The following is a 25,196-nucleotide window of genomic DNA, read 5'->3' as shown; positions in this document are numbered from 1 at the left end:
GCAGCAGCGGGCGGGGGGCGGGGCGGGGGGCGGGGCGCGGGGCGGACGGTGTCCGGGGCGGAAGGGCGGGCGGGCACGGGAAGGCCGCGAGTCCCGGGGGGTCGAGGTTCGGAGTGTGCGGGTCCGAGGCCCGGCCCGAGGTGAGAGGGGCCTGGCGCCACCGAAGAGCCGGGCACCCGGATTCAACTTCGCAACATCCGCCGAGATTGGGAAACCGGGCACATTGACGTTCCCGGGGTCCCGCACCCAGAACGTGCAGCCGAACATGGGATTGCAGCCCCAGTTTCCTGCCCCTGCTCCTTCTTATCAGGTCTGCGGATCTCGCTAGCGTCTGAGCGCCTGGCACCGCACAGGCGCACAGGAGGCGCTCAGTTAATGCTCCCTTGCGAATGAGCACAAGAAATCAGCGGCCAATAGAGATGAGACACGTGCTGATCCTCAAGTTGGGGACAGCAGAGGGGCCAGCATTTATTGAGCCTTTACTGTATGCTCCGACGGGCCAGCATTTGTCTCCATCTTACAGTTGAGGAATCGGAGGCTCAGAGAGGTGAAGTGACCTCCCCAAGGCCACACAGCTTATAAGTGGCTGAGACTGAATTGAAAACCCGGAGTGTCTGGTTCCCAGTCCGTGCCAGGTGAAGTTCCAGAGAACAACAGAAGAGGGAAGAGTCGGTCAACAGGTGAGGAAAGAGTGCTGGACAGGGGTCTTCTGCCCCCTCTTGTCCCCTCTGCTCCGCGGAGACCTCCTTCCCCTCCTGCCCCTGCCAGGACATTGAGAAACATCTGTGCAAGGAATTACGAAAAAAATCGTTGTTTTCTGGGCTTTGTTTTTCTTGATGGCAGAAATAAAACATGCTCATCTACAACATGTGGGAGAGCCAAAAGAAGGAAGTTAGTGTGCCAAGGACTCCCCCCCCCCCAGTTTAATTTCTTCGGAAGAAAAATGAAGCTAGTTTTGCCCTGGTGTTGAGGGAAAAGGCAGAGTCCAGCCCCACTCTGCTGCTAACGGACAGTGTGATTTTGAGCAATTCCCTTCCCTCTGGGCCTCAGTTTCCCCATCCAAGGAGCTGCTGGCTTTGTGACCTCCTTGCCCTGTGACCCGTTATGGAACTCCTCTGAGCCCAGCTCCCTCCTCGGTAAGAGGGTTGGGGACAATAACATCTCCAGAATTGTCCTGAGGACCCGATGAGGGAGGCAAGGAGCAGGGGCTGGGAGTGAGGAACAGGCCTGGCCTCCCCCTCTGCCCCAGTTTGCTCATCTGTGAAATGGGAATCATAACAGTAGCTTCCTTGGCGAGTCACGGGGATTAAATGAGGTCATCTGTTAAGTGTGTGGCTCACGGCAAGCCCGAGAACAACAACATTGCTTAGTAGTCTCGGACTGGTTGGCCCAGAGGCCAAGTATGGCCCCAGAAGTATGTTTTCGTTGTTCTGAGGGCTGGCCCAGTCCCCACCGCTGCCCACTTCCCATATTTATCTCCCCCAGCTGGCCCCAGGAGGCAGGAATCTCTGGATTCTGAGCCTCAGGCTTGTGGGTTCCAGCCTTGACGTTCTGGTCTCAGGCTGGGGGGTGGGGCAGGCAGGAGAGGCCTAGGTTTCCATGCAGACACTATTGGGGGCTTGGGAAGACGTGGGTATCTGATCTGCATGCTGAAGCAGCTGGACCCTGGGGCCCTCCATTGAACCCCCATGCTGAGTGTGGGTTTCTCCACTGGCTTTCCTTGGGTGGGGGGAGGAGGGAGGGCAGATCCTCAGCTGACAAAGTTTTCAGGCCCCTCCTGCTGGGGTCCTGGGGTCTTCAGTGATGTTCTCCCTTTTTCTCAGCCCACCCTGCAGGCCGCTTTTGCTGCCGGCTGCTTGGAACTGACAGACTGCGGAGGGAAGGAGAAGGGGAACTTCGGTTTGGAACTGAAACACTGCAGAAGGGGAAGCTACAGAGCGCGAGGGCCAGGCCCCGTGGCGGCTGATGGCCGGCGGGCGGCCGGATCTGCGCTGGGTGCTGAGTTTGCGCTGTGTGCTGCTGATGGTGGAGGCAGTGTCCGGGCTCAGGGGCCCATCTACAGGGGCTCACCTGAGCCCCCAGTTTCCAGCTGCAGGTGTGAGCCAGATTGCCGTGGTAGACGTGAGTACCCAGACAGGAAGCTGGCATCAGGTGGGGGTGTGTTCATCCAATCCACGAATATTTATTGATCATCTGCTCTGTGCCGGGGGGCTGAGCTGCCCCTTAGGGCAGTAAACCAGCCTGTTGCCGAAAAACCGGGACCTTGTCACCATAGCCAAATCAATGAACACAATGACAAGGGATTGAGGAAAAGAAGGTAATTTTTAATTTTGCTAGCGAAATGAGGACATGAGAGGCCAGCGCCTCAAAACCCACTGTCCTTCTGAAGTGCTAATAACTAGGGTTTTTAAAGGGAAATCCATGGGAAAGAACTTGTTGTACAAGGGTCTAGATACGGGAGGGGAGCTGTGGCTTTGTAGGTCGGCGCCTTCCCATCAGCCTGCGTTTGGCCTTGTGAGGCTGTTTGCAGGGAGGAGGGTGGTGAGGTAGGGGAAGCCGCAGGTGGGGGTCCGTGGTTGTCTGTCTCTGTGGTGGAGGGTGGATTCTGGTGCCAGGGGGCTGAGGAGTTAGGGTCTGGGAAGCCTTAGCTTCTTGATATTCTCTGGATATCAGTTTCCCTGTAACAAACCTCAAGCCCTGGTAATTAGCCAAAACTTCAGCGTGAGGCCGCCTGGGCTTTTAACAATTTGTAAGTTCTATTTGCCTTGTGAAGTTCAGGGATACAAAGGTTTAAAAAACTGATATTTACATGTGAATGTAACTTAGAGAAGCAGGGAAAGGGGATGGGTGCCTTTGGTTTTAACACCCCCCACCCCCACCCCCCCCCCCCCCCCCCCCGTATATGCTGGGTTTAATGTAGGGGAACTGATATCAGGGCTGGCATCAAGGGGACATTATAGAAAAACCCCTGCCCTCCTGAAGCTGACAGTTTCCCAGGAAGACAATAAAGAAGTAAGCTTGTAAATTTCAGGTGGGGAGATGCCAAGCGCCCTGAAAATAATAGGATAAAGTGGTATTGGGGAGTGGGGGCTGTGAGGGAGAGGGTGTATTTTCAACTATTTCAGATTGAGTGGTCACAGGTGGCATCTGTGAGGAAGTGATCTTCAGGCCAAGCCCTGAATGGAGAAAGGAAGCCACTTATACAGACATCTGGAGGAAGAACATTCGAGGCAGAGAGAACAGCAAGTGCAAAGGCCCTAGGCAGCAACAAGCTTAGTGTGTTCCTGGAGCAGTAAGGAGGGCAGAATGGCAGAGTGAGGGGAGAGTGTTAAGAGATGAGGGTGGAGAGAGAGTGGTGGCCAGATTATGAAAGGCCTTATAGGCTGAGGCTAGGAGGTGAGATTTGTTTTGTAACAGTGGGGAGTCAATGGAGGGTTTTAAGCAGAGGGATGTCAAAATCTGATTTACTTCTTCAGGGGATCTGTCTGGCTTCTCTGGGGAGAATGGATTGAGAAGGGTGAGGGTGGCAGCAGGGGCCCAGTCTCTTGCAGGTCAATGGTGTGGTTGTGGGAGACCGGAAGGAAGTGGTGGGATTTGGAATAAGTGTTGAAGGCACGATGAGCGGGATATACTGATGGATTAGATGGTGAGTTGCGGTGGGAGACAGAGGAGTCAAGGATGGCTGCAGATTTCTGGCCTTAGCTGCTGCGGGGATGGTGATACCGCTGACGGGGCTGCGAGCACGGGGGCGAGAGCAGTGAGGACCCTCGGCTGAGAGGCAGGGAGGGTGTGCGCCATTGAGACCGGCTGCAGGGGACTCGTGTCGCTCCGTTCTGCTGTCTGCAAGGGGAGGAGAGGTGACGGAGGTCCGGAGTGCGAGACTGAAGGCGGGGGCTGCTGGGGATGCCTCCTGGGGTCCCCTCCACCGCAGGGGCTGGAGTTCTCTCCACGTATTTTCTTTGGGGAGAATGGAACAGCAAGCTTCTCTCTCATGAACCGACGGGCGATGGGCTAAGAGTCTTTAGCACCCACGTCAAGTTTATGGGGCTGCAAAGAGCCTTCATGCCCCCCTGCCCCCCCCGCAGCAGGCAGACAGGTAATTACACCCATTTTACAGGTGGGAAAGTGGTTGTGGTTACTGTGGTTAGCAGATTGACTGCTGCCTCTCGGGGCGTGCTCCGTGCCTCGAGCCAGGTAATCCCTCTGAGTTACTGAGCGCTTGGGCCAGCCCTGCACCAAGCCCGGCCAATCCTCCCCGAGCCCCCTGAGACAGGTGGGATTGTCTCTGTGCTGTGCGTGAGGACGCTGAGGCTCAGGGAGGGGAAGTTGGCTCCGAGGGAAGTGACAGAGCCAGGAGAGGGCCAGGTATTTTCCTGGGGGTCCTTAGTGACTCAGGGAAGAGGATGAGAAGGGAATGGAGTGGGAGGAGACTGAAAAGTCACCCGCCCCAGACTCAGAGCAATGGCTCTGGAACTATGCCACCCCAGGGCAGAGAGCTGGGGCCTCGGAGGAAGGATGGCCTCCGGGTGGGGGCGGGCAGGCTGCACAGGAGCGGGATTCTGGAGGCCAGGACTGGGGATGTGCCTTGCTGACTCACTCTGCTGTCAGGGAGGTGAGCTGGGGTGGGATATGTGCCTGCGTCCTCCCTGGCTGACCCTGAGGACCGGGAGGAGGGAGGGCAGGAAGGGGGGCGGGACAGGGAGAGGAGGCTGCCCCTGCGCAGTGTGGCAGCTTCCCCAGGAGCTTCAGCTAGTAACTTTCAGGCAGAGCTGGGTTTGAAACCACCTCGCAGTGGTGGGCTGTGTGCCCTTGGGCAAGTCACTTTGCTTCCTGTGCCTCCTTTTTCTTATCTTTAACCTGGAAATAATTGTACCAGCCTCCTAGGTCTGTTACGATGACTGAGTGAGATGGTGCCCCATCTGTGCTTCTACAAATAACTGGGGGATTTGAAAGTCCTGGAGTGATGAGAGCTTACAACTGGGGGATCTGACCTAGGCTGGGGGTGGTCATGGAAGGCTTCCTGGAAGAAGCATCTGGGGAACTAAGAATTGGAGGATGAATGTGGATTAACTGGGGGAAAAGAAGGAGTGGTGTGCCAGGCAGAAGGAACAGCACAGGACATAGGTACATTTGCATCAGTAAAGGGCCGGTGAGCCAGGATGAGGAGATGGCCAGAGGGCTCAGAGATGAGAAATCTCCCCTCCAGTGTGGTGTTGGTGGGAGTTCAGAGAGGGCTTGTGGAGAGAGTAGAACTGTGATTTCACAAAGCCTTTATTTCTTAAATTATGGTCAAATATGCATAACCTAAAATTCACCATCTTACCCGTTTTTAAGCATACGGTTCGGTGGCATTCAGTACATTCACGTTGTTGTGCGACCATCACCACCTCCGTCTCCAGAACTTTTTCATCTTGCAAAACTAAAACTCTATACCCGCTACACGACGACTCCACATTTCCCTCACCCAGCCCTTGGCAACCACCGTTCTGCTTTCTGTGACTATGAATTTGACTAGGATTATACAACATTTGTCTTTTTGTGACTAGCTTATTTCATTTAGCATGACATTCTCAAGGTTCATCCATGGTATAGTGTGTCAGAATTTTTTTCCTTTTTGAGGCGGAATAATATTCCATTGTGTGGATGTACCACAATTTGTTTATCCGTGTATCCAGTGGTGGGCCCTTGGTTTGCTTCCAGGCCTTCTGGCTGTTGTGGACAGTGCTGCTGTGCACACGGGTGTAGGAACATCGCTTCAAGACCCTGCTTTCAATTCTTTGGGGTAGAAGTGGGATTGCTGGATCATATGGTAATTCTATTTTTTTTAATGTATTTTTTGAATTTCTAATATTTATTTATTTGTGTGTGTGTGTGTGTGTGTGAGAGGAAGATCAGCCCTGAGCTAACATCCATGCCAATCCTCCTCTTTTTGCTGAGGAAGACTGGCCCTGGGCTAACATCCATGCCCATCTTCCTCCACTTTATATGGGACGCCGCCACAGCATGGCCTGACAAGCGGTGCGTCAGGGCATGCTCGGGATCCGAACCCAGGCCGCCAGCAGTGGAGCGCACCTCGCTGCGGGGCCGGCCCGGGTAATTCTATTTTTAATTTCTTGAGGAACCACCATACTGTATTCCGCAGCGGCTGTACCATTGTACATTCCCACCAACAGTGCACAAGGTTTCTCCACATCCTCACAGACACTTATTTTCTTTTTTGATAGTAGCCATCCTAATGGATGTGAAATGGTATCGACAAAACTTTTAAACAAAAAGGTTGGAAAGGGGGACCTTCCAGGCCGAGGGCATTGCCTAAACAAATGTGCAACAGAACATGACAGAGGGCGAATATCCATTATCTAGAGAGCTACTCCAAGGCAGTAAGAAAAAGCGAACATTCCAATTGAAAACCCTGGCAGTTCACAGAAGGAATACAAACGGCCATTAACACATGAAAAGAGCACTGCCCTTCTCCAGTACTTGGGGACGTGCAGTTTAACAAGGAGATCCCTGCCACGCTGGCCTGAACAAGACGGTAGCCCCACTGTTGGTGAGGGCGTGGAATCACACGTTTCCTGGTGCTGGTGGGGTGTGTGTCAGCAGAGCTTTGGGGAGGGTATTTTGGCAAGAATCCATCAATGTTTAAGACACTTATTCCCGTGCCACAGACACTATAGGGCCCCGCCCACTTCCTTTGGAGCTGACCATTTTGGTGGGCTTCTGTGGACTTCGAGTTGCCAGTATTTTTTCCAGAACCTTCCATAAGCCTGGTGGGCAGAAGTACTGGGGAACTAGCACCTCCCTCCCCAGCGGTCCTCCCCATGGCTGATGGAGTCAGTGTATAAATACCCCAGCTCCCTAGCCCCGGGTGGGGCCTGTCACTACCCGGCCTTCACGGCCACCTTCCCTTCCCTGACCCGGTTCCCCATTTTGGAGCCTGCATTCCATATTCCTCCCAGATAGACTACTTACTTGATAAACCCTTGTCTCTGGGTCGCTTCTGGAGGAACCCAGCCTAGGTTATGCTCTGACTCAGCACTTTTAGTTGTAGAATTCTTGCTGACAGAGTATTCTCACGTGCTCAGAGTCATGTGCAAAGAAGTTCATTGTTGGTGTTATTAAAGAATTAGACACTCCCAAATGCCCACCAGTGGGGAAATGTTACCTCCGCTGTGTATCACCCATAGTAGGAAATACTATGCTGCTGTTAAAGACTCTACAGGGAGGCGGGGGTGTGATGGTTCTAGAGCCTCATACTGCCTGGGTTCCAACTTTGACTCTATCACTGAGTGCACCCTGGGACATCACCTTACTTTCCTTATCTGTAAAATGGGCATGATAATAGTACCTTCCTCATGAGATTGTTGTGCAGATTAATTGAGATACATTTTAAGCTCCTAGCACTGGGCCTGGCATAGAGAAATCACTTAGAATGTTTTTACTTATATTATTTTCTTCATCATGTGTATTAATGTGTGGCATATATGCGAAGTGGTAAAGGCAAATTGCAGGAACAAGAGATGTAGGGAGGATCCATTTCTGTAAAACAAAATCTATAATAGGATGTAGATACAGGTGTCATTGAACTGAGAGATGTGTGTAAGGGTACGTTTCACACTGATCATGGTGGAAGCTCTGGAGAGAGGTGGGATTAGGGAGGGCAGGGATAAGAAGGGGGAATTTAGAAATCTCTGTATGTTGTTTCTTTTTGGTTTGTTTTGTTTTTTAAACAAATGAATTCATAAATTACTTGCGTTAATTTCAAACACAAGGGGCCGGCCCCGTGGCTTAGGGATTAATTGCGCGCGCTCTGCTACTGGCGGCCCGGGTTCGATCCTGGGCACGCACCGACGCACCGCTTCTCCGGCCATGCTGAGGCCACGTCCCACCCACAGCAACTAGAAGGATGTGCAGCTATGACATACAACTATCTACTGGGGCTTCGGGGGAAAAAAAAAAAGGAGGAGGATTGGCAATAGATGTTAGCTCAGAGCCGGTCTTCCTCAGCAAAAAGAGGAGGATTAGCATGGATGTTAGCTCAGAGCTGATCTTCCTCAATCAGTCAATCAATCAATCAATCAATACATACATACATACATACATACATACATACATAAAATTTAAAACACAAGTTTATTTTTAAAGATGAAAGTGGGCCATTGGCACCTGGAGGGGGTGGGAGGCTTAGAGACCAGGCTGAAGGAGGTTATCTTCAGCTGCTTAGGTGGGCCTGGTCCAGTCACCTGTGGGGTGTCGGCCCCTGATGTCCCCCCTTTCCTGCAGTGTCGAGATGTGTGTGGCCTGAACGCCTCCGACCGCTGTGACTTCGTCCGGACCAACCCCGACTGCCGCAGCGATGGGGGCTACCTGGACTACCTCGAGGGCATCTTCTGCCACTTCCCGCCCAGCCTCCTCCCTCTGGCCATCACCCTCTACGTGAGGCCCTGCCCCGGGGAGCCCATGAGAGGGGCTGCTGGCCCCGGCGGGACCTAACGCCCCCTCTCTGGCCCCCAGGCTCTCTGGCTGCTTTCTCTGTTTCTGATCCTGGGAGTCACGGCCGAGAAGTTGTGAGTTGGGCCCTGGGCTCAGGTCCAGCCTGTAGATGGGAAAACAGAGTCCCAGGAGGTTGACATTCGGGTGACCCTATAGGGGAAGGATGGGGACAGGGGCCACCCACCGTGAAAGCACTGACTAGCTGCTTTTCCTCCGCAGTTTCTGCCCTAACTTGTCTGCCATCTCCAGCACGCTCAAACTCTCCCACAACGTGGCAGTATCCTTTCGTCCGGGTGCTGCGCCCTGGAGAGAGGGAGGGCAGGGAGGGTGGCTGGGAGACAGGGTGGTGGCTCATGGCCCAGGAAAGGCCCGGCAGGCTGGGCCCCCGCACCGAGCCCCTTGACACGCTCCCCATGGCGTCACCTTCCTGGCGTTTGGGAACGGCGCGCCTGATATCTTCAGCGCCATGGTGGCCTTCTCGGATCCGCGCACAGCTGGCCTGGCCTTGGGGGCACTGTTTGGTAGGCGCGGCCCGGCTGGGGGAGGTGGGGCGGCGGGGGGCGCAGGGGGCGCTGACCTTGGCATCCTCTCCTCCAGGCGCGGGCGTGCTGGTGACCACCGTGGTGGCCGGCGGCATCGCCATCCTGCGCCCCTTCACGGCCGCCTCCAGGCCCTTCCTCAGAGACGTCATCTTCTACATGGTGGCCGTGTTCCTGATCTTCACCGCGTTCTACCTTGGCAGGGTCACCCTGGCGTGGGCCCTGGGTGAGCAGACGCAGGGCCGGCAGGGTCATCCCAGGGCTGATGGGTGGGAGGCGCAGGAGGGACAGGAGGGGGTGGCCAGCAGGGCACAGAGTCACCCTTGGTTCCAAGTGATGGGAACCCTCCTCAAGCTGGCTTGAGCGAAAAGGGAACATAGGGTTCCGATACCCAAGCGGGCAGGGCAGAGCCGGGGGCGATGTTCAGAATTTTCACAGCTGCACATTTTAATAAGCCGTAGTGCCGTGTTGCTGATGTAGCCCTCGGGGTCCCGGCGGCATACACAGCCCATCCAGGTGGTTCAGGTGACGTGGACGGGGGGCATTTTGCAGAGGGTTAAGGGAACCCACAAGGGGTGCTGAGATGCGGAAATACCCAGGGACCAGCAACAGTGGGGTGCTGAGGGGCAGGGAGTGGGATGACTGGAGCCTAGTGAAGCTGGGGGCTGCACCCAGTGCCACCCAGCATGAGCGCCAGTCCTGGGGGGGGTCACGGGCCCTGCTAGAGACAGGGCCCCCCAGCAGGGAGGGAGCAGGGAAGAAGGACCCCAGACTCTCTCCTGCTGCCCTCTGATTTGCTGTCGGGCCTCCCATCACGGAACCCAGTGCAGCCAGAGCTCAGGGGTGCAGCCTACAGGGCTCAGCCTCCCGGGACACGGAGCAGGACACGACCCTTAGCACTTGAACGGGGTCCTGGGGGCCACTGTCTGTGCCAGGCATTACTTCCTTGATTGCTGGATTGTGGGGGGCGGGGGCTGGAGAGGTGGGAAGGGAGGATGGGCCGAGGAAGGCAGGGGAGGGTGTGGCCTCCAGGACATGGTCGTTTACCTGCTGGTACTGGGCTGGGCTAACACAGAGAGCCACCGGTAACAGGCACCAGCAATAGAACTGGCAGCCCTTGATCTGTGGGCCGTGCAGCCAGGATGCCACTTGGTGACAGTGTGCGCCCTTATCTGCAGGTTACCTAGGCTTGTATGTGTTCTATGTGGTCACTGTGGTTCTCTGCACCTGGATCTACCGCTGGCAGCGGAGGAGATCCCTGGTCTACTCCATGCCGGGGACGCCAGGTAAGGGTCTGAACTGAGCCCCAAGAGAGGGCCAGTGGGGGCTGGCCTGTCTGTGCCCTCACCGCGGCCTCACTCCAAGTTCCCCACTTCCCCCTCCGTGCTCGCGCCAGGGCGGTCTTTCTGAGATCCCCACTACCCTTGGGGTCAAATCCAGATGCTTCCACATATGCAAATACATATACAATAAACATACACAAATACATACACAACACGCACACATATACATAAATACATGCACACACACAAATATATACACAGCACATACACACAACACACACAAATATAAAATACATACACAACATGCACACCCCTATAATTTATCGAGCGCTGACTGCCTGCTAGGCACACGTATCGTTGTAAGGCTGTCAGGTAGAGACTAGTATTTTCTCCCTTTATGGATGAGGAAACAGAGAGGTCAAATCCTCGCCAGGCGAGAGAGTGGGCAGAGCCGGGACTCGAACCCTGGGCCCCCAGACCCCAAAGGCCACCTGCCTACCCACGGTGCCAGAGGTCACCACTGGGAACCGACAGACCACCTCTTATGTGCAGAAGTGTTGTGGTTTTTGTGGTGTGACCAGTGTGTTCTTTTAGAAAATTAGGCCAAGATTTAAAATGAAAAGATTTGATGTCAAAATCCTAAATTTTGGCTTCTCTTGAAACATCAGATCTGGCCCCGGCCCTCCATCCCTGCCTGGCACAGTGAGTGGAGCTGAATGTCCCTCTCAGCACAGGGTGTGGTTCTCCACTTTGCCCCAGTCCCCACCGCTCTCTGTCGTCACCCCCCCCACATGGAGGTGGGTTGGTTGCAGACCTGATTATGTTGGGAAATCCGCCTGTTTCACTGGGTCTGTGCTTGGCGCCTTTTGGCCTCTGAGCCCAAGAACCTTGCTCTTGATCTTCTGCCATTGGTGCTGGGCCTCAGCTTTCTTCTCCAGACTCATTTCCCAGCCTCAACTCCATGTCCCAGCTGTGCGGAGCCACCCCACGTCCCTGGACATGCTGTGCTCTCTCTGGCTTTGGCTTTCACTGGGCCTTTGCACATGCTGACCCCTCTCCCTGGTGTGTCCTTCTTCTGAAGAATGTAAGGACTCAGCATGGGGGGAGCGCTATGGAGACCCCGGCTGTCCCTTCTGGGCTTGCACGGCTTCCTGACTCAGCCCAGCACAGCCTTTATCTCTCCGTTCTGCTACTAATGTACTTAGATGTCTGGCTAATGGACTTGGAGCTTCTGGAGGGCAGGACTGTCTCGTTTCCTCTCACATCCCTCCTACAGGAAGCCTGCCATGATTTTTCCTCTCCTCTGCTCTTTGTCCACTGAGCCTTCGGAGTTCAGCTCACATCACCCCTGTGTGTCTTCTAGATCCATCATAACCCATCAGGCTGGAACAAAAGAGCAAAATGAGGCCCGGAGAGGGACCCAGAGTCACACAGAGACAGGGCTGGCACTGACTCCTCGCTGGAGGAAGGCCATTTTCCCTTTAGGCCCCTCTTTGCTGGGCGCAGGCCTGTAAGCATGCCAGAGGACTCCCCAGAAAAGCCAGACGGGAAAAGAGAAAGAGGATGGGTCCGGATTCTGAAAGGTGCAAAACGGAAGTCAGTGCGTGTTTGAAGTGCGTCTTTAGACGCTCTCATTGCCTTTAGTGTCAAGCTACATTATTACATTTGAAAACGTTTTGTGAGTTAGACTTCTTCACTCTGTAAGAATTCCTGAGCGAGCTGAGAAATCCAGATACACTTGCCCCCTGCACACGGCCCCCTCCCGGAGTTGCCCTCCCTTAGGAGGGCGTGGGGAGGGTCCGGGCTCCCCAGCCGGCTCGCGTGAAAGGCCCCTCCCTCCCACAGAGATGCTGTCAGATTCCGAGGAGGATCGAGCATCTTCTAACACCAACAGCTATGACTACGGTGAGTCCAGGGCCCTGTGCCCAGCCGAGGGGGGGACCAGGGCGGGGCTGGGGGCGGAGAAATGGGGCGATGGGCCATGCAGGCCCCAGGAGTGAGGCTGCAAACCAGCCTCACCTCTCACCGTCTACGGCGGAGCTGCGGGCCAGGTCCGCCTGCCCCCTGCCAGGCACTGGGGCTTCCTTCTTCGCAAGGACTGGGGGGACCGGTGGGAGGGGGGTTTCGTGGGGGCCAAGCCAGCCCCGGACACCTGCCTGTCCCTGCCTCGTGCACACAGGGGAGGAGTACCGGCCGCTGCTCTTCTACGAGGAGACGACTGCTCAGATCCTGGTGCAGGCCCTCAACCCCCTGGATTACAGGAGGTGGAGGAACAAGTCAGCATCCTGGAGGGCCCTCAAGGTCTTCAAGGTAGGAAGGGGGACGGAGCCCGCTCCTGGCTTCGTGACGGCGGCAGGACAGTGGCCACTCAGCCTTCCCCAGTGCAGTGAGAGGGAGGGGCCGGGGTCTGCTGAGACCCTCCCGGAATAGATGACCTGGGACCTGCTGGGGAGGCTGAGACAGAGAGCTCGTCCGAGGGCCTGACCTGGGGCTCTGCCCCCTGCAGAGGAGGGAGAGCATCTTCCCAGGGACAGAGAGAGAGGGCTGGGTGAGGGCGGAGACCTGGGCTGGGGGAAGGGATGGGTCAAGGTGAGGTCTAGTGAGAAGAAGGCTGGGTTTTTCTGATCACCTGCCGCTTCCTGGGCTCAGTGTCTCGAAGCCTAGCTCTGAGCGGGGGCCCAGGCTGGGTTACGAGAGGCACAGCTGCGTGAGGCTGCCTTCCACCACCCGGACCACAAAAGTCAGGGCTCTCCCCCCACAGCTGTATCTCCTCCTGAGATAATCTGGAAACCTGTATACATTTCAGGCTTCCTCAGTCCCCAAGGGCAAGTAATGAGCATATTTGTGCCCCCCAGCAGCTCTGGCTGTGTCATGACCTCGGGCAAGTCACTTCACCTCTCTGAGCCTCAGTTTCCTCCACTATAAAATGGGGATGATGATGGTGCCTTTCTTCTGGGGCGTTTGTATTAGTAAGTTATTGCTGCAATAATGCTGTGTAACAGACAGCCCCCAAAATCCCACTGACTCATGATGACAATGTATTTTCTTATTCAAGGGCCTCTGGGTCATCTGGGGGACTCGACTATAGGCTGTGGTCGGTGGTTCAGGGCTGCCCTACATCTCATTCTGGGGCCGGTGGATCCTTGGGAGTCTGCTCTTTTCTTGGCAGAAGACACCAAGGCAAACTTCACAAGCACATTTTAAGCCTCTGTTCTCATCACGTTCACCAACAGCCCATTGGCCAAAGCAAGTGACGTGGCCAAGTTCAACATCAATTGGATGGGGAAATAGATTCTGCAGACTCTAGTCATTTGACAAAGTGTGTGGGTGTTTAATTCTGTTACAGGAAGGGACTGAAGAATTGGGAACAGTATCCAGCCTATCACAGTGCTTGTGACAATTTCATAAACTAACGTATGAAGGGCTGAGTGTGGGGCCTAGCAGATAGTGAGCACTCCATAAGTGTTATTACTAATTTAGACATTGGCCAAAAACACAAGGTGCAGAGTCACTCAGAGCTGGTCCTGTATCCCAGCAGCATGTGCCCTTCTGTGTGGCTTTGGAGAATTCCTTAACCTCTCTGAGCCTCAGTTGCTTCAGCTGGAAGGTAGGAGAACAATAGTTCCTGTGCACAGGTCGTTGTCAGGATTAGCAGATAAGATGCCGTGGCTGAATAACAGCCCCCCAAAGATGTACAAGTCCTGCTCCCCGGGTATGAAGATGTTACCTTATGTGGCAGAAGGGACTTTGCTGACATGATTAAGGATCTTGAGATGGGGAGAATAGCCTGGGATGTCCAGGGGGGCCCACTGTCATCACGAGGGCCCTTATAGGGAAAGAGGGAGGCTGGAGGCTGAGTCAGAGAAGGAGATGCGACAACAGAAGCACAGCTTGGAGTGACTCGGGGCCACGAGCCAGGGAATACAGGGGCCCTGGAAGCTGGGAAGGGCGAGGACACGCATTCTGCCGTGGAGCCTCCAGATGGAGCCCAGCCCTGCGGACCCTGGGTCTTAGGACCGTGTCCTCCAGCACCGTCAGGGGACACCGTGTGTGGTGTGAAGGCACTCGGCCGGCGTGTGGCCGTGTGTCACAGCAGCAGGAGGAGGCCGATCCAGGCGCTTAGGGGCCGCACACGGGCGGTGCATCAGTATACAGCCTTGTCCTTGAGTAACTGAGCTCGGGGTGCGGCCGGCGGGCACAGGCCACCCGGGTGACACCCTCCCACCTTCGCGCCCTTGGCAGCTTCCCGTGGAGTTCCTGCTGCTCCTCACCGTCCCCGTCATGGACCCCGACAAGGAGGATGGCAACTGGAAGCGGCCCCTCAACTGCCTGCACCTGGTGATCAGCCCCCTGGTCTTAGTCCTGACTCTGCAGTCGGGGGCCTGTGAGTATCCCCTCCCCCGGGCCGGCCCCCCTTCCCCTCCCCACATCTGGAGTTTTCTCCTCAGCCACGCCAGGGGGCCCTGGGCCAGCGGCAGAATCCTGGGCATACAGCAGGCACTCAATATGTGCTTGTGCCATAAGGGACGCCAGCCTCCTGCAGTTAATTGGTTCAGTTTTGCTGGTTCCTGACGGAGGCTGCAAACTAGTGGCCCTTGGACTGAGTCTTGCCCTCTGGCTTGTTTGCCTGCATTAAAAAATCTGGAGATTTCACATCAAAATCCCGATTTGGGGGCCGGCCCTGTGGCATAGCGGTTAAGTGCGCGAGCTCTGCTGCTGGTGGCCCGGGTTCGGATCCCGGGCGCGCACGGACGCACTGCTTGTCAAGCCATGCTGTGGCGGCGTCCCACATAAAGTGGAGGAAGATGGGCAGGGATGTTAGCCCAGGGCCAGTCTTCCTCAGCAAAAGAGGAGGATTGGCATCGGATGTTAGCTCAGAGCTGATCTCCTCACAAAAAAAAAAAAAATCCCGATTTGGGCCTCTCAAGAATTGGGCTGTATTCCTGGAGGCAGATTGGCTGGAGCTGAGAGGGGGCGTCTCCCAATGGGGGTGCCTGCTGTCTGAATCATCACAGGCCCCTCCACTGCCTGTTGGGTGACCTGGGTGGGCTCCATCACTTGTTTGTGTGGGCTGGCTGGTCCCCACTGGCGTGTGACTTTTCTCCATCTGCCCCAGGCTGTGCTTTGCTTTTCTGACGTGCTGTGGCTAAAGAAATGCCCAGTCTCTAACGTCTGTTGCTCAGGTTCTTCCTATTGTCTAACTTTAGTATCTCATGCTGCCCATTCTTCTGTCATCTGGGCTCCTCCCCCTCAACCCAGGGCTATCACCTGGAAGTGGAGGTGGGGCTCTGACTGGGTGCGGGGTTATTTGCTATAACTGCATCAGCATGAAGGGGCTGTGAAGTTCCCGGAGTTTCTCCCCCGATTTATGGGGGACACAGGCACCGAGGGAAGGAGAGTCGGAGGGAGGGGAGAGAGACCATCAGGGCACAGTGCGACCTGGAGCTGAGAAGGGCGCCCCCTAGGGGTGCCAGCTGTCTGGTTGGTCACCGCCGTCCGTTCCCTATGGCCGGGGACTTGCCTTCACACTCCTTGTGGCTTCTTCAAAGAGTAGATCTCAGGCATCAGTCACTCAAGAACCATCTTCTTGACTTTTGTCCCGTTCTGTACTATTATATCTGATATTTTTCTTCAATCAGCTCTCTGTTTTTAAGCTTAAATTTATTGAAAAGGGAACTGTATTACCTGCATCAATAGGAGAATGACGTCATTTCCAATAAATTCAAGGGAACGGCACAAATAAATGCCGTAGAAGTGAAGCATCAGAGCCGGGAGCCTTCATTGCCTCGGGCGTTGGCTGGCGTCAGAGGCGCTGCAGGCCTGTTAGCACCCAGTGCAGACTTGCTCCTGGTTACGCCAGAGAGTTGAAGAAGGAATCCCTTTCCTGAGATGTGACCCTGTGGTATTTAGTGTCTTGTCCACGTGCCCTGACCCCGTCTAGTGGCATTTGTGACCCCCTTCTGGGCTGAGCACTGGATGGAGAGAACCGCCAGACTCCGCTCCCTGCCCGGGAGTGTCGTGTCCGCTGGCAGAGCCCCCGAGTCTCACCGCCAAACCCCCAGCCTCCTCCGTCTCCAGGCCGCCCCCAGAGCCGTCCTCCTAAAGTGCCGCTTTCACAGGCTGTGGTCACTCCCCGACTCGGAGGCCTCCATGGCTCCCCAGCGCCCCTTGGGAAAAGTCCACGTCCCCCGGCTGTCATTCGAGCCAGCTGTGTCCCCAGCCCTTTCTCTGCCGCTGCTGGCACAGACCTGCTCAGCTCCCTCCTGCCCACCTCTCCCGTCTGCCCCCGGAGCCCCTGCACCCCTCTCTGCTCACGGCCCAGCCTCCTCCTCCGTGCTCCGAGAAGCCCTCCTGACCATCCACGCCCCAGCCGCCTCCTAAAATCCCTGCAGCTCAGGCTTGGTGAATCCAGAGAGGGGTCTCACCAGGCGTCAGGTTCCGAGCCAGCGCTGTAGGTGAAAACCGAGGTCTGTCACAATTACCCCTGAAAGTCACCCTTGCTGTCTCGTGTGCAGGATTGTGTGTGTTTGGCCCCCTCGTGTAGTTCTGATGCCCACTGATGTTTGAGAGCCAAGAGCTACACCAACGAAAGAGCAAGGGAAGTCTGGATGCGTCTGTCTGGATGCGTCTGTCTGGACAGTTACACTCTCTATTGCCTTTAAGACCAGTACCGACTCCCTGGGTGCAGAGGGTGGTGTGAGGAGAATTCTGTGGTGTTCTGCCTGCCCGCAGGGTTTCCTCCCTTGAGTGTTGTACTGTGAAGCCTCTGGAACCTTCATAACTTTAGAGTGGACTGGTGTGGGGAGTGGACTTATCAGGAGAGCAGTGCTGGGCTCCAGAGCCAGTGGGTCAGGCTGGGTTTGACTGTGCGGTTTCATCTCATGGAGCGATGCTCATCCACGGGAATGCCTGGCTGGACGGTGGTCTCTGAAGCTCAGTCGGACAGAAGCATCGTGGTTGATTAGTGATGTCTGCCATGGGCACGGGAGAGGGTGATGGTGGTGAGGAGTCTTGGCCATCCCCATCCTAGTTCCACGGGAAAAGGCTGGAGAGAGTCTGTTTTTCACGTGTCTGTCTTTTCTTTCTGATGTGAGTCACTTGAGGGCAGGGGCTGTGTCTTTAATTTCTCTGTCCCCCTGAAGTGCCTGGGACAGGGCTGGGCACATAGGAGGTACCTACCTTACAACCGAGCAATCGAGTGTGGTGGGTTTTATCTGTGGGTCTGCCCCCCAGGTCCCCTCGGTCATTCTGGGGGGCCCTCCAGGAGGAGGTGCTGAGCTGAAGCTGTGTACCAGCTCCCTTCCTTGTCCCTCTGCAGATGGCGTCTATGAGATAGGTGGCCTCTTCCCTGTGTGGGCCGTGGTGGTGATCACGGGCACAGCCGTGGCTGCGGTGACCTTTTTTGCCACATCCAACAGCGAGCCCCCCAGGCTTCACTGGGTAAGGATCCTGCACTCTCCGAGCTGGGGGGGACACCGAGGTCTCCCAGGCAGATGTCTTGTCTGCGCCTCTGAGGCAGATAGGCCAGTAATCGTTTTCCATAATGCCAGGTCTTTAAAGCCATTTTTTAGGGTTTTTGTACCCATTCAAGGTCCTTTTTTGGGGTAACAACTTTATTTTATTGAGATGTAATTCATATAGCATACAATTCACCCATTCGAAGTGTACAGTTCAGTGGTTTTTAGTATGTTCACAGAGTTGTGCAGCCATCGCCACAGTCAATTTTAGAGCATTTTCATTGCCCCAAAAACAACCCCACACCCATTAGTGGTCACTCCCATCCCCCTACCCCATCCCCTGGTCACTGCCAGTCTGCTTTCTGTCTCTGTAGATTTGCCTGTTCTGGAAATTTCATATAAATGGAATCATACAATATGTGGCCTTCTGTGATTGCCTTTTTTCACTTAGCAAAATGTTTTCCAAGTTCATCCACCTTGTGGCAGGTCAATAAGCTGTTCCTTTTCATGGTTGAATAATATGCCATTGTGTGGAGACCGCACATTTTGCTTATCCATTCATCAGTTGATGGACATTTGGGCTGTTTCCGCTTTTTGGATGTTATGAATAGTGCTGCTGTGAACGTTGGTGTAAACGTTTTTGTCTGGAAATATGCTTTCATTTCTCCTGGGCACATTCCTAGGAGTGAAACTGCGGGGTCACATGTTAACTGTGTGTTTAACTTTTGGAAGAACTGCCAGACGTTTCCGCTCCGTTAACGAGGAATCACTGGGTTCCAAGTGACCGCGATCCAGTGAGGAACGGTTTGGTCTTTGTGGGTGTCTCTTTCCGTTCTCTCCACTCGGCAGCACGCTGAGGAATTTTTAGGCAGTTCCATCAGAGACTTTTTCTTTAAAAGTTGACTTAAAATTTTAATTTTTACTATTTATTGATAAAAAATTGTAGTTCTTATTTTGAAAAATTCTGAATGATGTACCGCCCAAAGGGAGTCGAATTTTCTGCAAATGGTTGGTTTAGAGGCATGGTTTTCGGCCGGTGTTTCTTACTAGTCTTTGAAGTACTGAGACCTGCTCCAACATGGAGGCCCCTTGAAAACATCGTGCTAAGAGACTGGTCACCAGGGACGGCATATTGTACAGGGCCCTGTATATGACATGTCTAGAAGAGGCAAATCCATAGAGTCAGAAGGGGGAGCAGAGGGTGCCAGGGGCTGGGGGAAGGCTGGGTGCGCTGGGTGACTGCTGATGAGGCTGAGTCCCTGGGGGGCCGGCCCTGGTCCCCTCAGCACACTCTCCCTCCCCAGCTCTTTGCTTTCCTGGGCTTCCTAACCAGCGCGCTGTGGATCAACGCGGCCGCCACAGAGGTGGTGAACGTCCTGCGGTCCCTGGGCGTGGTCTTCCGGCTGAGCAACACTGTCCTGGGGCTCACGCTGCTGGCCTGGGGGAACAGCATCGGAGGTGACTCGGGGCCGGGTGGGGTTCTGGGATGTGCACAGCCACATGGTGCTGCTCGTGGCTCCCCCAGCCGGAATGGGCAGGGGCGTCCATGCCATCTGCCCTCAGCATGTGCTCAGGGCCACTGTCGTTTTGGAGCAACCATCACTGGGCATCGGGGTGAGATGGCCTGGACTGCCCCTGGGCATGGAGACTCTGTAGAAGCCCCAGCGTCTTCCCCACTCTCTGATGTGTGGACACCCGGTGGCTCCCCAGAGTTCAGGCAGGACATGGAGCCCATTGCAGCCAACGACGCTGATGTGTACATGGGTGTGTGACACGTGTAGGCCTTCACACATACATACATATATCCTTCTTTAGCGACAGTGGCCAAGTAGGGTTGGCCAGGTTGTGCGCTGCACGAGAGCATCCAGACAAGGGGTCAGGGGGCCAAAATCTAGCTCTCCTTCCACTCATCTTTTTGGGTACCTTTTTCTAATTTGCACAGAGGTGCTGTGTGTGCCAACAGCAAATGGGACTTGGGTGAAAAATGGGTGGTGGCATGTCACACCCACCCAGTTGCCCCTGCTGGGAAAGAGTTCCCTCCCTAAAAGGAATTAGGGAGGGAATTGTGTCTTATAGGATACTGTGGCCATGGCACCCAGCCATCTAGTACAAGGCCCAGGTGGGCGTTCACCAATGTTTGTTGACTGAATGACTGTGGGTAAGAATGAAGGGGTGAATGACCAAGGAGGCCGGGGGAAGCCTCTGACCACTCAAGGCCTTCTCTCGTTTCCATGCAGACGCCTTCTCAGACTTCACGCTGGCCCGCCAGGGCTACCCGCGGATGGCGTTCGCGGCCTGTTTCGGCGGCATCATCTTCAGTATCCTTTGTGGGGCCGCCCTCGCCTCAGCGCAGGTGGCACGGGCTCTGAGAGCCATGGGTGTGCTCTGCGCCCCACCCAGGATTGGCTCTTGCTGTATGTAACACCTGGGGCAGGCGACGGCTGGTGGGCCTCAGCTTCCTCATCTGTAAAATGGGGCTATTAAGAGGACCCACCTCGTAAGTGTTGTTGTAGGATTGAATGAGGTGACAGAAATGCCTGGCACCTGGTGAGCGCTCAGTGGATGGCAGATCTTCTTGTTAGGGCAGTGGTATTAGCAGACATGTGCCCTCTGGAACACCCTCTCCTTTTTTTTTTTTGGTGAGGAAGATTGGCCCTGAGCTAACATCCATGCCCATCCTCCTCTATTTTATATGTGGGATGCTGCCACAGCATAGCTTGGTGAGCAGTGTGTAGGTCCGCACCCGGGATCCAAACCCGCAAACCCCGGGCCACCAAAGCAGAGCGCGTGAACCTAACCCCTACGCCTCCGGGCTGGCCCCGACCCTCTCCCTCTTGGTCTCCATCCCTACAGCTGTCATGGTCTATAGATGTCAGAGGTTGGCCAACTTTTTCTTGAAGGGCTGAGTAACATTTTAGACTTTGTGGGGCATGAGATCTGATTTGCAGCTCCTCAGCTCTGTTGTAGTGCGAAAACAGCCACAGGCAGAATGTAAAGAAATGGGCCTGACTCTGTTCCAATAAAACTTTATTTATAAAAGCAAGCAGTGGGCCAGATTGGCCCGCAGGCTGTGATTTGCCGCCCCCTGGTCTATATAGAAAAGACGCGGTCAGGCGGCCTGGACTGAAGAAGAAAGGGCTTCAGACCAGACAGGGCTCCGGTTCCAGCACCGCCTCAGGCCAGCTCTGTGACCCCGGGGCTCTGTGCACATCTTACTTGGCGATCTCTGTGAATGCAGAGTGGGTTGGGGTAGAGGCTGATGATGAGGTCCAGCACCAAGGTTAGTGCCCAGCACACGGCAGATACTGAACGAGCAGTAGATATTGTTGGTTGTGAAATGGAGAAATATGGTTTAAAAGCACTTCAAGTGCAGCTCTCCCCAAGATCCACAACGAGAGGGCCTGCGGGGTGAGCTGCAGCGCAGACAGCTGGCTGGGGGAACACAGAACTGGCCGGGACCACGCAGGCCTGCCGCCGTTTGTAATTCCCAGGCTGAGCGGGGTGCTTTGTTGCCCTTTTGTGCCCACTGGGACCTGCCCCCGGCTTTCGGGCTGGCCTCTCCTGACCTCAGGTTGGGTGGGAAGGAGGGAGCCCTGCCTGGAGCATTGTCCTCTGAGCACCACCTAGAGATGGCCCTGACTCAGGTCCATCACCAGTTCCCCAGTGGACCTCACCTCACCCAGCCTCAGTTTCCCCAGCTGCTGAGTGCTTACCAGGTACCAAGCATTTCTGTCACCTCATTGGATCCTTACAGACTGAGTGCAGAGTGTACACTGGACACTCACCTTCTTAGAGGCACTAACACCCAGGAGGGTCTCCTCAGATAGGGGTTTTTTTTTTTGGAGGGGGGTGCCAGAGGGGGCAAAGATCATAAAGAAAGCTGACAGGCCGTGTGGTCGGGGTTATGGGGCGGTGGTTCCAGCAAACTTCCTGAGCTGGGCTGCAGATATCCTGGTGGGAGTGGGGCTGGGCTGCCTGCTCCAGATCTCCAGGGGCCACACGGAGGTGAAGGTGAGTGGCCAGCTGCGTCTGCCAGGGACCTCCTTATGATGTCGTCTCCTCCTCCTCCCCGGTCCTCCGGACGGAAAGCATTCACGTCTCAGCAGTTTACACGTCCTGGGGAGGGGACTCATCTGAATTTGTGACAAGTCTGATTTGTAGACTGTCTTAAAAATAGTTTGCATATGGGGTTGAAAAAGTCTTCCTTACAAGTTCACAGGGTAACGGAGCAGTAGCTTCAGGGGAAGGGGTGGGAAGGCCCTGGATTGAGTCCTGGTTCCATCATGTAAGTCTCTTGCTCTGTGACTTTGAGTGAGTGAGGACGTCTCTGAGTCTCAGTTTCCTCGCCTATGAAATGGGTAAGCGTGCTCCTGGATGAGTGTGCATGAGATAAGGCCAGGCTGAACACCTCTCCCAACACTGCCCACAGGGACGGGCTGGGATGAGAGAGAATACAGGCGCCATCTGTTGAAGACAGCTGCAGAAGGGGTGCCCAAGAGATCTGGAGAAGGTTCTGAAACACACTGAGTATCAGAGGTTCTCCACTTCAAGGGTCCCAAGAATCTCCTGGGGGCGCATGAGACCTCCTGACCCAGGCATCCCGGGGGTGGGGGCTGGGAATCTGCATTTTAACACCAGTTCCCTGGGGACTTGGAAGGTAGGACCCTTGAGAAACACTCCTCTAACAAGGTGGAAAACTCAACCACCTAGTGGGGCCCGGCAGGTAACCAAAATGTGTGGGCGATTCCAGTGGGCCCTCCTGTGGCCAGATATTCCAGATTTTCTAGAGAAGGAAAAATCAGGATTCCTAGTGAACTTTTTTTTTTTTTTAAATATCGCACAAGGCAAACAGCAAGGCAGATTCGACCCCTGGGCCGCAAATCTGCATTTCCTGTCAGGGCAACTGTATTCTGAAGGAGTTGAATTCAGAGACGGAACTGAAAAATTAAGATGAGGAGGGGGATGTGGCCTAGGGGATGGTTTTAGGGCCCACCACATGAAGGCACTTGGAATGTTGTGCGGCTGAACCGTGGCGTTATTAATGGGAACCAAGTCGCCCACCTTTCTCCAGGAGGCCTCCGGGTCTTGAAGAGACTCTTGTGGCTGACTTGTAGTTAGCCGGCGGCAGCCAGGCCAGCCTTTCGCAGTGGCCACGCCCGTAAGCAAATAGCTACTTACTGCCTGAAAAGTTTGCTTTTCTACAAGATAAACACCATCTGCAAATTTTGTTTATACTCTTCATGGGTTTAATAGGTTCCTTTCGGTATCGATTCTGAGGCAGTTCCAGATAACGAGGCTGTAGGGCTGGCTCCCTGAGGGCCCCGTTCTTTTCCCTTGTTCCTTGTGGAGTGTGTGTGTGTGTGTGTGCCTTTGCCTGCATTCCACTGCCTTTGTGCTGAGTTTACGAAATGCTCCTGCTGGTAACTGCGTAAGACCGAGGGCCTCACGGAAGGTTATGGTGGAAGGATGTACGTGGAGTTGGGTGCAAAACACGGGTTGCTCTTAAATACGCGTGGTGTGATGCATTTCTGGTTTCAGAAGTGCTGTACAGGCCCATGAGCATGTGTACCCACACGTGTGCACGTACATGTCACCGTATGGGGAGGCAGGAGAGGGTGCTGGTTAAGAGCTGGGACTTCGATTTGGGCTCCATCACTAATGACTCAGTTTCCTCATCTGCAGATTGGCGACAACCATAACGCTCCCCTTACACGCTGGGAAGGTGTGACACCCCTAGCCTGGCACCGAGTGTTAAGTCCTCGATATATGTTAGACAAATGCTAAGCCTGAAGGAAGAGGAGTGGAGAGGGGACGATTTCACTTCTTTTTCTGTGTTGCTTGAGAATTTTTCAACAACTGCATGTAACGTATTGCATTAGTTTCCTAGGGCACCATCACAAATGACAAGCCAGGTGGCTTAGGTCATGAAACTTCAGGGTGGGGTGCCATCCCACAGGGCAGGCCCCGCAGCCGCAGGCCGGAAGTCCCTCCCTGGCCCCAGGCGGGGGCCCTCGACTATCACTTGGACTGCTGGCTCCAGTGACCCGGCCTCTCTCCCCTCTCGCCCCTGTCCCCGCAGCTGGAGTCAGATGGACTGCTGGTGTGGGTCTTGGCTGGCGCCCTGGGCCTTAGCCTCGTCTGTTCCCTGGTCTCGGTCCCACTGCAGTGCTTCCAGCTGAACAAGGTCTACGGCTTCTGCCTGCTCCTCTTCTACGTGAGCTTCCTCACGGTGGCCCTGCTCACGGAATTCGGAGTGATTCACTTGAAAAGCGTGTGAGTGAAGCCGTGTCCGCCTGGTGGTCAGGAGGTGTCACTGCCGGCGGCGAGATGCATCTTCTGCAGAGCCCAGGCAGGCCTGGCCGTGAACGGGGTGTGGCTCTGTGGGGCCGCTCTCCCTGCTCGAGGTTCCCAGTGGCTGCTGAGTGCAGGGAGCAAAGCTAAGCCTCATTCCTGGGACCTTGGAGACCAGCTTCGCAGGGGACAGAGTTCCAGACAGAAGCCACAGGCTTCCTTGAATTTTCTCTGGAGCCTCTTGAAGGTCGGGGTTGGGGGCTTAGGGGGTGACTGGATGCCTCCCAGGCCGGTGTTGGAAGACCAAAGTGTTCAGGGCTGAAGGCACAGTGGAGGCCCAGGCCCCTCCCCATTGTCGCCCCTGCTTCCTGCACCTTCTCCTCAGGACTCAAAAGGCTGCCAAACCGGTTCGGGGAGTCAGGGCGGCTGGGCCCCGGTGGACAGAACACCTTGTGTGCCGTGGGCTTCAGGCTGATGAGCGTGAGTTCTAGAGCTGCACTATCCAACAGAAATAGCCAAAGTTTGAATCTTCTAGTCGCCATGTTAATAAAGCCAAAAGAAACGAGTGTAATTAATGGTGATATATTTTATTTAAGCCAACGGCTCCAAAATATCAGCACGTGGCCCTGGTCCCACTCGTGGCTGCCACATTGGACGGCGTAGCTCGACTCTACCTCTGGAACTGTCTGCTGGCTGTCGGCATCTCCTCTGTGCCCCTTGGGCTCCCCCAGCTGCAAATGGGAGTCAGTTTGCCTCTGCCCTGTGCCTACCTCAGGGGGAGCCCCGGGCGGGGGTCCAGTGCCTGCAGGCTCTGGAGAGGACAGAACGAGCGCTCCCAGCGCCTTCCTGCTGTCATCGCTGACCCGCCTCTTCAATGCGCACCTCTTCCGTTTGCCCGACTGCCTTAAGCCAGCATAAAGGGATTCAACTCTTTTTTCCAATGAAAAATGATTAAATACTCCAAGTGTGCAGACAATAACATACACCCAGGTCTGACGGTTCTTCTTTACCTGTGCCAGGGGACAGGGGGTTGGTTCCAGGGCCGAAGGCTCTCGGGCCTGATCTCTCTGGGCTTCGTGGCTCGTCCGGGGATGGGGCTGAGGTGGGGTTAGGAATGGCCATGACAGGACCTC

The 25,196-nt window shown here is 55.1% G+C and overlaps 1 protein-coding gene across 1 annotated transcript; it reads left to right on the top strand.

Moving 5' to 3' along the window:
- Nucleotides 1-78: 78 nt before the first annotated feature.
- SLC8B1 (solute carrier family 8 member B1) lies at nucleotides 79-25,046 on the top strand. Its single transcript, XM_058531484.1, has 16 exons — nucleotides 79-680; nucleotides 1,824-2,121; nucleotides 8,284-8,436; nucleotides 8,515-8,567; nucleotides 8,713-8,769; nucleotides 8,908-9,014; nucleotides 9,091-9,258; nucleotides 10,211-10,318; nucleotides 12,161-12,220; nucleotides 12,495-12,625; nucleotides 14,558-14,699; nucleotides 17,634-17,755; nucleotides 19,077-19,230; nucleotides 20,010-20,090; nucleotides 21,719-21,783; nucleotides 23,852-25,046. The coding sequence occupies exons 2-16, from the start codon at nucleotides 1,966-1,968 to the stop codon at nucleotides 24,047-24,049; spliced, it is 1,755 nt and encodes a 584-aa protein (XP_058387467.1). The 5' UTR covers nucleotides 79-680; nucleotides 1,824-1,965; the 3' UTR covers nucleotides 24,050-25,046.
- The last annotated feature ends 150 nt before the right edge of the window (nucleotides 25,047-25,196 follow it).

The sequence above is a fragment of the Diceros bicornis genome, chromosome 35 (assembly GCF_020826845.1).
Source record: "Diceros bicornis minor isolate mBicDic1 chromosome 35, mDicBic1.mat.cur, whole genome shotgun sequence".
NCBI lineage: Eukaryota > Metazoa > Chordata > Mammalia > Perissodactyla > Rhinocerotidae > Diceros > Diceros bicornis.
This window is presented reverse-complemented; position numbering and strand designations above follow the sequence as displayed.

What these genes read in the sequence shown, in the direction of transcription:
- SLC8B1 (XM_058531484.1), top strand. Translation starts at nt 1,966, where the DNA reads ATGGCCGGCGGGCGGCCGGATCTGCGCTGGGTGCTGAGTTTGCGCTGT. An exon ending in CTCTGGCCATCACCCTCTAC is followed by an intron (nt 8,437 to 8,514) that starts GTGAGGCCCTGC and finishes TCTGGCCCCCAG; the next exon opens with GCTCTCTGGCTGCTTTCTCT. An exon ending in CACCAACAGCTATGACTACG is followed by an intron (nt 12,221 to 12,494) that starts GTGAGTCCAGGG and finishes TCGTGCACACAG; the next exon opens with GGGAGGAGTACCGGCCGCTG.